Raw genomic sequence first — 14959 nt, 5'->3', positions numbered from 1 at the left:
AGTCATATGACATGACTCGTACCCATCCCGGGATCATGTGGATTATGAAACCAATCACCTGGATGAGCAGACCAAATCTCTCTAATTTTATTCTTCTTCATCCACCACCGCTGCCCTCGCTGCCTCAGCCATCATCGGCCTCTAGCCGTGAACTCCGAGCGATACGATGGGCGATTGCATCCATCGCAACCGACCCCACTGCATCCGACCATCATCAAGCACAGAATGACAAAAAAATGCGCCCACTTCTTTCATGCATATTCGCAGACACACCGGCAGTTCTACCGCTGGTGACTGCATGATGTCGCTGTGTAGGTAAACACAGCGAACGAACGAACGAAACGAAAAAATGCGCGAGCAAAAAGCACGTCAGTACGCGCTGCTGTCACAAATTGTAATGACTCGCACACGGCAGGCACTGCTTCTTTTATACACAAAGAAAATCTTCCGATAGACACGAAGGCCCGTGACATATCGCATTCTGATGTCCGTGTTAGGAACGCACGGGATTGGTTACATATGAAATGTTTGCTGGATTTGACAAGAATTGAAATTTTCAATAGCTTATCGTTAATATTCTCGAGTTCCAATGAAATACGCAAATTGCTGGAGAGTGTCCGAGTCGATTGATATACAAATCTTAAAAATCCATCGAAAGATAAAGGCGCTAGTAACGTTCAAAATCTTCCCTTCCAGCGTAACGCTCTCTATTTCCAAAAATCTAAATGACACCCAGTATAGTAAAGAAAGACGTAAGTCCTACGTCAAAAAGCTCTGATGCATTCCTTCAAATTCGAATCGAGTTTGTTCATGTGGGATGATTGAGGGGCTCGGGCTCGATGATTGAGATTTGTGAATGATTTACCAACACTGTCTGTTGTTCAACACTGCGCTAGAAGATGTCATGGGGAGAGCTGGGTGTAACAGCAGAGGCATGATTTTCAACAGATTCAGTCAATTTGTTTGTTTCATGGACATGAACATTGTCTGCCGAACATTTTCAAAGGTGGCAGAACTGTACACCCGCCTGAAACGTGAAGCAACAAAAGTTTGACTGGTGGTGAATGTGCCGAAGACCAAGTACATGCTAGTGGGCGAAACCGAGCACAACAGGACCCGCCTGAGTAATGCAGTGCACTGCAGTGTTACGATAGACGAGGATACTGTTGAGGTGGTCGATGAATTAATCTACCTTGGATGCTTGGAACAATGTTACTCATGAAAAACGAAGGAGCATTATCCGTGGAAGTCGGGTTTACTATGGGTTGCATAAGGAACTGCGGTCAAAAAAGATTCACACCCGCACCAAATGTATCTTATGAAACGCCATAGCGCTATCATCTACAGAAATGAAACATGGACTATGCTCGAGGAGGACTTTCAAGCACTCAGGTATTTGAGAGACAAGTGCTTAAACCCATCTTTGGAGGTGTGCAAGAGGACGGTGGTTTGGAGACGAAGGATAAACCACAAGCTCGCCAATCTCTACGACGAACCCAGTATCCAGAAGGAAGCTAAAGCCGCTGCGTTAACCAGCTGCAGTGTAGCTGCCAGACAATTTAGATACTCACGCTCACTCTAAATGTGAAAGTGTGCTACACACATGTGGAAGCGTTGGTGGGGAATATGGATTATGAGTTCTTCGACCATGCGTCCGATTTGGGAATTTTTTTTTTACTTTTCATTATTTATTTCTGTGAGACAGATGTTTTTCGCTGTAATCTTCGAAAAAAGATTTTTATCCGATCCGAAAATCGGTTGATTTCATCTCATCGAAACGAAAAGTACGAATCCTGCTTCCTACATATGTAATTTATTGTTAGTGATGCTAGCTGGCATTCTTATGTCTTAAGCCAGGTGTCAATAGATATCTTCGAATTTCGCTGTAAATCCATAAATTATTCATGAAATAAAAAAAAAATTGGAAACAAACTACTCTTGAGTCTTGAAAATCTATAATACATAAACCCTTGTAGGGATGATTGTATGAAAGTTATATAAATGAATGCGCATTTTTAGCTATTTTCCCTTACCAACACACTATTATTGACGCTCATCACTTAGCATAGCACTGTACAACGTACGCGAGCAACCGAGACAATCTCTCGGCTCGATATGTTTCCTCGTTGCAGTGATTTAGTGAGTTTTGTTTACTGACTTGAGCAACATCGGTTGTCTACAGCTGGTCTAATCTAATATTTATAGTAGAAGTAAGAAGTCGAATATTTTAGGACATCCTCTGGGAATTATACTGAAGTGATGAGATCTGTTACCGACAAAAATCCTGAACCAGAGAAAAACTCCCATTTTGTTGAATCCCTTATCAATGATGGCGCTGTATTGCCAATTGACGAAGACATTAATTGCTACAAGATTCATCTGCCACCCTGGTTCGATGGGCCGACGTTCAAACGGTTCGAATGTTACTCTTAGTTTTACTAGCGTGAACACATAATGAAAACCCGTTTCGATAACTCTACAGTGGTCAGCAGTACTTCCGTGACAATCTGGCGGCGATTGTAACGGCCGGTTTTTGTGGATTAATATCAGTGCTTGCCATACCCTCTATACTGGATGTGCTTATCTTCACCAATCGATCGTCAACGCCAGTGACGGCTTATAAGCGCTACGTACTCACCGTGCTGCACTCGTTTAATTGGTATAACGAAGAGCTGCGACCGGGATCCAAGTGAGTGAATATGGGGAGATGTATCACGACGGCTCTACCTTAGCTGATGTTGTTTTTATTGTGATTGCGCACATTTTGATTACTTCGGCACGTGTCATGATGCGGCGTTGTTTTTGATACGATAGCGGGCTTTAAATGTATGCGGAAAAAAATCTTTGACGTTATAGACGCAGCGAACGTACATAGTAATTATATTTTAGCCTATATCAATATATAATAGGGGAACTGTTCGGCACTTCATCTCATAGCTCCCATTTCCATCCCATCAAAAACAAGGCAATGAAAAGGTGATTTGTTATTTATTTTCGTGATTTTGTTTAGCAGTAAGCACGCATGTTAGCAAAAAGAAGCGACCAGATTGATGCTGTATTTCTCTGTTTTACGATGAAATGAATATATGTTCAGTGAGATGGAAAATGGAACAGTTCCCCTATGTACATTATTCATATAACATTGAATCAATTGAATCTTCAGTACTTCTCGTACTTCACGTACTAGTCAAGTACGAGACACTGAAGACGACTATACTGTTGAGGTCGAAATACGTATCTGTTAAGGTACAATAAAGTGGTGGAATTAAATGGGATTGTACAAACTCGTCTTATGACAAGTGAAGACATTCCACTAAAAAGCTCAAAATAATTTTCTTAATTTCAAACCACCTAAAAGCTGCGAAATCCCCTAAACATGGCCAAAACCTAAACAAAATCAATCACAATGCTCAAAAGACTTTTAGAGCTCACCAAAAGCGTTCGCTTACAGGTTGTTGAGATGATTTTTGGCGTCTATAACTTTTGTTAGTTTTTTTTAGACATGTGCCCAAAACACCGAATCCAAATGTGGCATTTTGAAATTTCATTAACATTAGTTTTAAAATTTGACTGAAGGCCTATTTTGGCATAATAATTGTGATTATACGCAAACTGGTTGAATTTCTGGTACTTTTTGAAAACAATTGAATACCATAAAAAATCCTAGATTAAGCCCCATAGTTTGTTCCAGCATTAATTTTATTTAGATTGCAACACATTGTATAGAAACACCTTAACGTTATTTTTGTGTTTTAGGTCATGGAAATCTCTGGAATATGTTCGTCGTATCCATGCCCTCAGTGGAAAGCAAGCCCACGCAAAAGACCCAAAGATGCTTGTGTCCCAAAAGGACGTGGCCATAACGCAGTTTGGTTTCGCTGGGTAAAATCAAATGTTGTTTTCCATGACATGAATAAATACTCAAATAGCTCATTTGTTGATCCGTTTTTCAGCTATGTGGTGCTAAGCTACAAGAAATTAGGTGTCCAATACAGCCGTGAAGGCATGGAGGGCTTCGTTCATATGTGGCGTACCATTGGATACATGATTGGATTGGAGGACAGGTTGTTGAATGAAGCTATCTGAAGCATTTTCATTTCGCAATTCATGGTTCAATTTTAGATTCAATCTTTGTACTGAGGATTTGGATACTACTTATCAACGAATGCAGCTCATCAATGACCATTTTATGCGTCCGGGTTTGCAGAACCCCAGTGCTGATTTCGTGCACATGACTAAGGCCATGATTGACGGGATGTGGTGCTACAGTACAATGCTAGACTACGATGCATTTATGTTTATTACAAGACGATTGTCGAATGTTCCCGGTCACCATTATTGGGACAATGAACCAAGTGAAGGGGTAGAAGCCGTTTATAAGGCAATGCCATGGTTCAGCAGGATTATGTTGAACATTTTGACGGTAATTCATGAGGTGCTGCTGGATATCACGGCTATACGATGGTACATCAATTGGACGTTTCGTTTCAACTCTAACATTGTGAACAAATACTTCCCGGTATTGGCTATGGTAAAATATGGTTTTAGAAAAGCATATGTGAAAATTGTGTATTGACAAATATGTTGTAAAGAAATCAAATATACATACTGCCCATATGACAAAGACTGGTTTAAATGATTTCAACCTTCATAAACTGATAAAATTATATGCTGATAATATCATATGTATTGCCATTTACGTGCAGTTTGCAACTAAACAATAATAGCGCAACAAGTTTTTGTTTTCAAGAACAAATAAAGTGTCCAAAGTAAATTTTCATTCGTTGAATCCTAATCTGACTTTGTTCTATCACGTTAAGGTTTTGAGATACAACAGCTCGATGAATGTCGTCAAGTCAGTGATTTCGATAATTTTAAAACGACCGCCACTAAGCACACAACTGAAAGTCAATCAAGGTCCAAATTGGTTCACACTCATCTAGTCTATTATAATATAGGGGAATATGTGGTAAAATGAACACATTAAGGTCTTGCGTTGAATTCAATCATAAAACAAGGATAATTTGTTAGTTTTACCGCTTAGTTCAACAATTTAGCTCATATTAATATTTCACTGAACATTTTTCTCTCTTATAATGGTTATATTTTATATAGTTTTTCTTCGAAATGAGAAATATCGAAATTTCGTATGTACAAAGATAGTGCTGGTAAAATGAACACTGCCTGGTGGTAAAATGAATATCGCTTTTAAAACTCATTTGAAACATTTTATTTCCTGTTTTTAAACTCCAGCACCGTATATAGATATAACCAACTAAGATTACGAGAGCCTTTTGAAAAAATCTGATATAACTTTTGAAAAGCTCATAATTATCAAAATAACAAAAAGAAGAAAAAAAGTTTTAAAATATCAGTTATTTGGAAGTTAAATTTTAAATTTTTTAAATTTTTAAAACGATGCAAACCAAAAATTGTACTACAGTGAACTCTCTCTAACTCTAACTGTTCTGTAACTCGATATTTTCCCATACTCGTTGAAATTCAAAGTCCCTTGAATCTAGCATATTGCGTTCGCTCCGTAAGTCGAAATCTCCCTTACTCGATATTCGGTAAGTCGAAGTAATTTTCCAATGCATTTTCGTTCGTTCGCTAACTCGATGCTGTCAGAAACAGTTACATGCACGATATAGTTAGAAGTGAAAAGTGGTAAGTTAGAAGTGAGGAATGCGAATTGAGAAATAACAAGCTAGAAGTGAGAAATGAGAAGTAAGAAGTGAAAAGCTTGAAGTGAGAAATGAGAAGTGAGAAGTGAGAAATAGGAAGTGGGAAGTACATAGTAAGAAGTGAGAAGTAAGTAGTGGGAAGTGAGAAATTAGAAGTGCGAAGTGAGTAGTGAGAAGCAAAAAGTAAGAAGTGATAAGTAAAAGTAAGAAGGGATAAGTGGTAAGTGAGAAATGGGAAGTCAGAAGTGGGATATAGGATGTTATAAGAGAGAAGTGAAAGGTGAAAAATAGGAAGTGAGAAGTGCAAAATGTGAAGTGAGATGTGCGAAGTGAGGAGTAAGAAACGAATTCGAAGTGAGGAGAGAAAAGTGTAAAGTGAGAAGTAAGAAGTGCGAAGTGAGAAGTGAAAAGTTAGATGTGATAAATTCTAAGCTTGAGTAAATAGTGATTAGTTGGAAATGATGAGTGAGGAGTGAGTTGTGAGAAGGGAATAGTGTAAGAAGTGAGAAGTAAGGATTTGAGAACGAGCAGAAATGAGATTCGTTTTTTTCCCTTTCTTCTTGTTTCTTTTTCTGTCTTCTTTCTTCCTTCTTTTCCTGTCCTTTGTTTCTCCACTCACATCTCACTACCCAACATCTCACTTCCCAATTATCATCTCTCTCTTCTTACTACTTGCTTCTGTTTAACTCACTACTCACATCCTGCTTATTACTTCTCAACTATCCCATATCACTTCTCACTTTCTGCTACTCACATGTTACTGAACACATTTCACTACTCAATACTCATTTCCATTTCTCAGTCTTCTCACTACTCTGCTTTACTCATTTCGAACATCTCATTTCTCAGTTCTCGCTGTTCACTATTCACTTCGAACATCTTACTTCTCCCTTCACTTCACAAGGAACCAAATTTCAGTAGTAAAAAACAAAAGTTTTCCCTATCTCGATAGTCCCTTCAATGTCGAGTAAGGGAGAGTTTACTGTATTTACCTCTGCTGCATCTTTGTGAAGGTTGTCCTATTTCCTGCTGAGTTTGCATCAACGTTATGATAAATTTATCAAGAATTAAAGATTACGGAAAAATGATTGAAAATGACATCAGATCCAATTTGCACGGCCTCGTTTGATATTTTGGATAGTAATAGCTCCTTAGCCGTGCCGGTAAGACTCGCGGCTACAAAGCAAGACCATGCTGGGGGTGGCTGAGTTCGATTCCCGGTGCCGGTCTAGGCAATTTTCGGATTGAAAATTGTCTCGACTTCCCTGGGCATAAAAGTATCATCCTGCTAGCCTAAACGAATGCAAAAATGGTAATCTGGCTTAGAAATCTCGCAGTTAATAACTGTGGAAGTGCTTAATGAACACTAAGCTGCGAGGCGGCTCTGTCCCAGTGCACAATGGTCCGATTCAGTTATTTAGCAGGAAAAAACTATTTTCCTCCGTTTTCGTTCTATTCAGACACTTGGTGTCTTCAGTGAAGTTGTTTATAATAAAATATTGCTTCTTCGGACAAAAAGTTCGATAGGGTGGTCCTTATCGTTTCTCAAAACTGAAATTAAACTTTTTTATTTCGGGTTTTTTGTGGATGACCTCTTCAGCAAACTTGCAGTAAACATTATTTGATGCAACTTTGCCGAAGACACCTTGTGTCTAGCACATAAATTGAGTTCAGTAAATGAAATTTTCGATTTTAACCTAGGGTGGCCCCAAAAAAATCAGTTTTTCTATTCTAACTTTTTTGTTTTCAGTTTTACGAGAATGTGGTCTTCAGAAGAAATCAAGAGCAAGTGATGGTGCATATTTTTGCTGAACACATCATGTTTATAAGTCTTACCATTTAAAAGTTATATGAAATATATACCAAAAAACAATGCAATCTCAAAATGCCTATATCTCATGGAGATGGTTCAATAATTTTTTTTTGAAGGTGTTATCTGAAAGTGCACATATATAGTAACTTTTACTGCAAAAATTACGGGAACGTATATTTTTTAAATTGAATAAATCGACTTTGAAAATTTCTTCGACAAAATTTAAATTTACTAGTATTTCACTATATATTAAAATTATGAGTAAATTACCTTCGGCAAAAGTTCAAATTTGAACTAAAAATACATATTCGATTGTTATTATTTAATCAGACTAAGACCGAAGAGGCCTGTGCAGTATACAAGAGTCTTCTCCATTCGGTTCGGTCCATGACTATTGACTACACGTCGCCAGTCACGCAGTCTACGGAATCATCTTCCATCTGATCGATCCACTTTGCCCGCTGCTCACCTCGCCTTCTTGTGCCCGTCGGATCATTGTCGAGAACCATTTTCACCGGGTTACTGTCTGACATTCTGGCTACGTGCCCGGCCCACCGCAGTCGTCCAATTTCGCGGTGTGATGGATGGTTCTCCCAGCAGCTCATGCAACTCGTGATTCATTCGCCTCTTCCACGTACCGTCCGCCATCTGCACCCTACCATAGATGGTACGCAGCACTTTCCTTCCGAAAAATCCGATACAAAACATTTAATAACAATGTAAAATAAAAACCCTAATTGATCCACCTTGCAATAATATTGCCATTCCCGTTCATTATAGAAAAAAAATGATATAGAATGACTCGACTTTGAAACTTGCAGTTCGTTTTGAGTTGCTTATATATTTTGTACAAAAACGCAATAATTATAAGCCGATCGCCGAGTGATAATTTCCGTAATTCTAGTTGAACACGCTTTGTACAAGATCTCATGTGTTCCACATAAGCTACTGTAACTCATATGTGATCAGATTTAGTCACAAACAAGTTATTGCTGGGAGAACCATCCATCGTTCACACCGCGAAAATCGGACGACTGCGGTGGGCCGGGCACGTAGCCAGAATGTCAGACAGTAACCCGGTGAAAATGGTTCTCGACAACGATCCGACGGGCACAAGAAGGCGAGGTGCGCAGCGGGCAAGGTGGATCGATCAGGTGGAAGATGACTCCGTAGACTGCGTGGCTGGCGACGTGTAGTCATGGACCGAGCCGAATGGAGAAGACTCTTGTATACTGCACAGGCCACTTCGGCCTTAGTCTGATTAAATAATAATAATCGGATATGTATTTTTAGTTTAAATTTGAACTTTTGCCGAAGGTAATTTACTCATAATTTTAATATATAGTGAAATACTAGTAAATTTAAATTTTTTCGAAGAAATTTTCAAAGTCAATTTATTCAATTTAAAAAAATACGTTCCCGTAATTTTTGCAGTAAAAGTTACTATATATGTGCCCTTTCAGATAACACCTTCAAAAAAAATTAATCGAACCATCTCCATGAGATATAGGCATTTTGAGATTGCAGTTTTTTGGAATAAATTGCCTATAACTTTTAAATGGTAAGACTTATAAACATGATGTGTTCAGCAAAAATATGCACCATCACTTGCTCTTCATTTCTTCTGAAGACCGCATTCTCGTAAAACTCAAAACAAAAAAGTTAGAATAGAAAAACTGATTTTTTTGGGGCCACCCTAGGTTAAAATCGAAAATTTCATTTACTGAACTCAATTTATGTGCTAGACACAAGGTGTCTTCGGCAAAGTTGCATCAAATAATGTTTACTGCAAGTTTGCTGAAGAGGTCATCCACAAAAAACCCGAAATAAAAAGTTTAATTTCAGTTTTGAGAAACGATAAGGACCACCCTATCGAACTTTTTGTCCGAAGAAGCAATATTTTATTATAAACAACTTCACTGAAGACACCAAGTGTCTAAATAGAACGAAAACGGAGGAAAATAGTTTTTTCCTGCTAAATAACTGAATCGGACCATTGTGCAGTGTGGGGATGTAATGCCAATAAGAAGAAGAAGAAGAAGAAGAAGTAATAGCTATTCGTTCGGTCTCAAAAAAATATTAGCTCAGGTATCTTATTTTATTTCAAGCAAGACTTGTGCATGGTTTCGGTGGGCCTGGCCGTTTTAACACTTGTGTCATATTTATGATATGTTGCAAATATTAATGCAGACAAGAAAATGCTCGGGAATACAACCGACATTTCCAAGATGCTTTTCAATACTGGCTGTGCATGTGCTAAGACAAGACAAGACAAGACAAGCAAGACTTGTGCATGGTTTACATACGCCCAAATACTGTTAGCTCGAATACCTCCAAATTTGGTTTTATTCACTCAATATATGCCGTTTGTTGGGGGAAGCCAGTTTTGAGTTCAAGCCGTAAGCTATAGTTGAAGGGTTTTATTTCTCCGTTTTTAATATCCATTAAGAGTAATCAGGGGTATACCACAAAAGTTCAACTCAATGGACGCAGTGGTTCTACGCCCCAACAAAAAAAAAATATCCATTAATATCAATGGAAAATTTCCTTCGTTACCCTTTCCCACCGTCCTAGTCGAAAATTTAGTCTAGTTTTTCTATTACTCGTTTCCTATCTGTTTCTGTTGAACTCTCATATGACCTCGTTGGGGCTAATATGCCACCATCGATGGTGCACCGTCGATAGAAAAACATCCCTCTATTGGTCCTACTTCTTGTGTCTTGTATTTAATGGAATGTAAATAAAATTTATTTATTATTGCACTATAAATTTGAGAACAAATATAGGTGATATGTGATAGGTGACTCAGTAGATAGAAGATATCTTCCGAGCAGTTTGGACAATCAGTCAAGCCAATGATTCACCGAGAAGTTGTGTTTTGGGCTGAGAGCGAGCCGTCTTTCGATGACATGGAGGAATTTGTGTATGTGCAAAACCATCAAAACCGTAGGCGTATCAACATCAAACAAATCGGCAGCAAACTTCTAGTTAGCTGGAAGGATATACGAGTGTACGTGCACATTTACTCCACTTCTGTGTCCTACAAGCAACTATGGAAATTGGTCGACAAACAATTGGTCAAGTTTCAGCAAACCAATCGAGCAGGTGCACCAAGCAACCTATCGCTTTCTCAGTTGGCTGTTGAGCTTCAAGAGCTTCATGGCAATCACTTTACAGGTCATGCAAGTTCATGGAAACTATGGGCAAATTACATCCACACGGCACCAGCGCATGAAAAGGAGCAGAAAAAGTCAGAGCTTCCACCGCATTCTATCATCAATCTCTAGATCTGTTCCGGTTTCAGACGCTGTACGGATGGAAAGTGCACGAACAGGATTGTCTGTTGCCAGTACCATCAATGATGCGTTTTCTACAGGGCTGGCAGAAATATAGGAAGAAGCTACACAGTTGATTGATTGAATTAATTCAAATAAACAAACTTATCTCTGAAGTACTAAGTTTATATTTTGACTGTCATAATGAGATAAGCCATTTTTCGGATCGAAAAATCCCCCTGATGAGTAGCCACGATGTGCGAATATTTTGGTGCAATCGTAGTTTTCCAGCTTCATAAAAGTTTCAAGAGCCAATAAAGATAAAGTTTCAAGAGCCTTTTCGTTCCTGTTTTCTACATAAGCTTTTTTTATTCGTGATTTTACAATCCCAAAAACCAATTCCACTGGATCAAAAAATGGGCAGTAAGGAAAAATACTGGTAGAATACCTATGCGCCATAAACGATAGAGTATGATATCGGGATTTTTCGTTACATTCTTCACAACCCAAAGATTCTACCCGAGATAAAATCTTAGTGATAAGTGGAGGGAGTGAAAATTAATCGAGTTTTTTTTTATATAGGTATTTTGCATATTTTACAATAGTTATGACATTTCCAATTGGTAATCTGTAAAGTTACAAACAAATAAGTGGAATTGAATTGGATAGTACTGCATCATGCGCAGGACGTCGTGGGCTCAATCCCAGGCATGTTCCATTCTTCTACTTTGTATTTTTCGTTCTTCCAATCGGTAGAACTGGAAATGGAGTCCCAATATCATCTCTATTTTCTTCTATATCTTCAACTAACTATTCTAGCATTGTGGTAGAATTTGTTTTTAACTGTACATACCTACTATTCATACCGGATTGTGATATATCACATAGGTGCCAGTTAATCCAGAACCTTTTTCTACACAATAATGTTATCATAATTTTATTGTATTCGCTCGATTCCTAGCAGTTTGTGACGTCACATAAACTTCAATTCCATACTCAAAAAGCAGCTCCACGTAAACAAAAATGCCATCGGTTTTGTTTGATTTTCTTCCTAAGATTCTCAATCTTGTTTTATTTTTCATTGGGCGTATCACTTCTAGCTTTCTAACACTCTACACACCGTGTCGTTTGTAAATCCCTGTGCTTCAAAACCATCTTCCCTTCTACACGCTACTGATTCAGTTTGTGCTTACGTGTCTTAAAAGCCTTCTTGTTGTTTGGAATGTTTTCCAGTAAAAATCCTATTTGAGTTTCATTGATTGAGTTGGTATATATTGTATAATTAGACTAAACTACATCGAACAACAATGGTACACGAAAACACGTATTGAACTGTGACCGTTGTTTGTTCTAAGTTGTTGTTGTCAATAAATGTAGTTTCTTCTAGGTTTGTAATAGGTGGCTATTCTGGTATAAACTGTTATTACAAACATTCAGTATTGTTGTATTACAGTCAGGTCTTCTACTTCCGCTTGAAAGGCTCACTGGGTTAATTATGCAAGCTCGTCAGCATCCTTCAATGAACTTGAGTGAGTTATTCTACACGTAGGATTTGTTATTTGATCCCATTCGTTCGTTCGTTTCATAGGATTTTGTGACTACACCCTGGTATTGTTTGGGTGTGAACTTCGAAGATTAGATGGTTTAAACTGGATTATAAAAAACAGTGGTCACTCAAAGCGAAGGACGAATATAAACACTAAATACGTCATCTAAGAATACCTATAGATTAATCGTTATGGGGGACATATAGCTTAATTAGAACGAGACGGTTCAATAGGCAAACTCATCTCTAGTGTGTGGTGATGAGTTTAAATGAGTCTTAGTCGAGCTATTAAATTAGTTGAAGCTGTTGCCATTGAAACGATATGTGAAAATTTTTGAAAATTATTTGCTTCAGAGGCTTAAATGTTTAGAATTATTACAACGAAGAAAGAAGAATTATCACAAAACATATTCTACTGCTGTGCATATTTCAACGGTCAACATTTCATCTTTTTTATTTTACTGGCATCTGATTTTTCATTTGATATTGGTATTCATTATGTACCTTTTCGAAATTATTCTCAATTAAAATATAGATACTAGAATTTGTGTTGTTGAATCATTTTACGATGATCACTGACAAATAATGATAAAAATCAGACAAGTGGTGCCGCATTTACTATTTTATCAGCGGGTTTGGAACTATCTCATTAGAATAATTGGCATTAGCAACTTTTTGATTCAGTGGAATAACACAGTTGCCTGAACCATAAAGAAAAAAAAGTTTGGTTGGAGATAAATAGTGTCAAAAGAAATTCTGCTCCAATTGATTGAATAATTGAATATTTGATCAACCGCAGATTTCTCCACAGGATCCGGAAAATGTTATCGGGTTATTTTCAATAAGAAATAGATGACTCCAAAAATTGTTTCAAAAGAATTCTCAAGGCGGAGTTTGATTTGAATTGAAATATGCACGATACGTATGCAATTTTTATAAATAATTCAGTTAAGTTCTATAATAAAATTACTGAATACAATTTAGAGAGATTGAATCAAAGGATTTTAGAAATCCTTTATTGAATTTGTAAACAAATAATAATCACTACCTCGGTTAAATATGCCCACAATATTCTGTGTTTTTCATAAGTATAATTGGGTTTATTCCGGAGATCCCAACAGATGAATCTTACTTAGTTGGAAAAGTTTGCTTCTTTATTCTTATAGCGTTGTTAAAAATCAATTAGAACCATTAATGCCATCACTGCTAAATGTTCAATCAATCATTCTTACCACTCTTCGTTTTTTTTCGAAAATAGATTTCATATAACGATGAGCCATTTTTTCGTAGCTTAGTTCTTATACGCCAAACAGTTGATTCAACATACATTTATCACAATAAAACACCACACATGGTTCTTGTTCAATTCCAATATCGTGTTTTTTCTGTTTCGGTCCAATCTACCGATGATTACTTATAAATACACAGGCTTAAATACTCGCATTGTTTAGCGCGGAATGAGTAATACAAAAAAACTTAAAATATACTTGACGATGATCATAATTTTCACTGCTCAATTCCGTACGATAAGCAATTCTAGAGGGCACCCAAAAACGTTCTACGTTGTTCTAGCTAATTTAGCGACTTAGTACGGTCGGTTTGTCTCAATTACGTAGGATTTTCTGATCAATTAGATTTTCTTATTGTGCAGATATAATCGGTGTCCAATTTATATCTGACTGAGTTTTCCCTCAATCCACATTCCCTTCGCCATGGTCTACTTTTGATGTGTGCAATACTTCAATGAAGAATTTGTGGCTCTTTGAAGTCTTTTATTTCCGGTTGCAATGGCGTTGAGGCCGGAGTCAATAAAAGTGATTTGGTGCGACGATTCCTCAACAGAACCGTCGATAGGAGCTGCTTCGATAGAACCAAAATGATGCTCCATAGAGAAGGTGTGGAAGGTGCGGCCACTACTGGTGAAAACCAACTGCGGAACCATCCGATAAATCGGTTGGATGAGGCCGCGCTTCCATAGGACAATGATGGCGAGGGGAATGAAAGTGGATCTTAAATGACGGTAGTCCTTTTGGCTACCAGCACATCGTTATGGGACATGACAATGCCACCGATCAGTGAAACCAGTGCCCGATCCAACCAGGTGACCGGATTCGGATAGATGAGACCTCCCTCATAGAAGCCGAGATGACCACCGTTGGCAAGTTCGATGTAGAGCGATTGATTCTCTGTCGCTAAAAGAGTAGAATTGGTTTTTGATTACTACAAACCCGGCGATATAAATATTTAAAACTTTTTTATACATACTTGCAAACTGCTTGATCGGTTCAAGTAGCAAATCTGGCACCAACGGATCGTCCCTGGCGTTAACGAATACCATTGGTCGCTTGATGTTTGCGAGGTAATTTACCGAGCTGCTCCAAATGTACATCTCTCGAACATTATTGAAATTGTGCACCCTTCTGGTGTAGGCCTCATCCAGTTCCGGCAGCGTGGCAGCTGCAGCGATGTCCCGCTCGTTAAGTTGATATCGTTGTTTGATGTCGTCCGACAACAGGACATGTCTATGCTTCATTATGATACTCTTTACGTTTTCGGTCAGTACGTAAAGATAGAAGCGGTGGAAGTTCTGCCACTTAAGAAGCCACTGGGTGCCACTGAGGAATATAATTTACCATTGTTT

At 38.1% G+C, this 14959-nt stretch overlaps 2 protein-coding genes across 3 annotated transcripts in view; one reads left to right on the top strand and one right to left on the bottom strand.

Annotated features, from left to right (window-relative positions):
• Window positions 1–2096: 2096 nt before the first annotated feature.
• Window positions 2097–4624, top strand: LOC134217017 (uncharacterized). 2 transcript variants are annotated; one of them, XM_062695770.1, is made up of 6 exons: window positions 2097–2171; window positions 2232–2414; window positions 2483–2689; window positions 3757–3882; window positions 3954–4064; window positions 4123–4624. In XM_062695770.1, the coding sequence occupies exons 2-6, from the start codon at window positions 2260–2262 to the stop codon at window positions 4574–4576; spliced, it is 1053 nt and encodes a 350-aa protein (XP_062551754.1). In that variant the 5' UTR covers window positions 2097–2171; window positions 2232–2259; the 3' UTR covers window positions 4577–4624. The 2 variants fall into 2 exon arrangements, with proteins under 2 accessions (XP_062551754.1, XP_062551753.1); XM_062695769.1 differs by having other exon boundaries at window positions 2146–2414.
• An 8826-nt stretch (window positions 4625–13450) lies between these two features.
• The window catches only part of LOC134212871 (abhydrolase domain-containing protein 2), a 77836-nt gene continuing 76327 nt past the window's right edge, over window positions 13451–14959 (bottom strand). The window contains exons 5-6 of the mRNA XM_062691126.1: window positions 14584–14933; window positions 13451–14510 (exon numbers count right to left, since the gene is read on the bottom strand). Coding sequence (XP_062547110.1) covers window positions 14329–14510; window positions 14584–14933 — 532 coding nt within the window. The 3' untranslated portion in view covers window positions 13451–14328. The remainder of the gene's footprint in view (window positions 14511–14583; window positions 14934–14959) is intronic.

The sequence above is a fragment of the Armigeres subalbatus genome, chromosome 2 (genome assembly GCF_024139115.2).
Source record: "Armigeres subalbatus isolate Guangzhou_Male chromosome 2, GZ_Asu_2, whole genome shotgun sequence".
NCBI lineage: Eukaryota > Metazoa > Arthropoda > Insecta > Diptera > Culicidae > Armigeres > Armigeres subalbatus.
The sequence above is the reverse complement of the archived record's forward strand: the minus strand, read 5'-3'. Positions and strand labels throughout refer to the sequence as shown.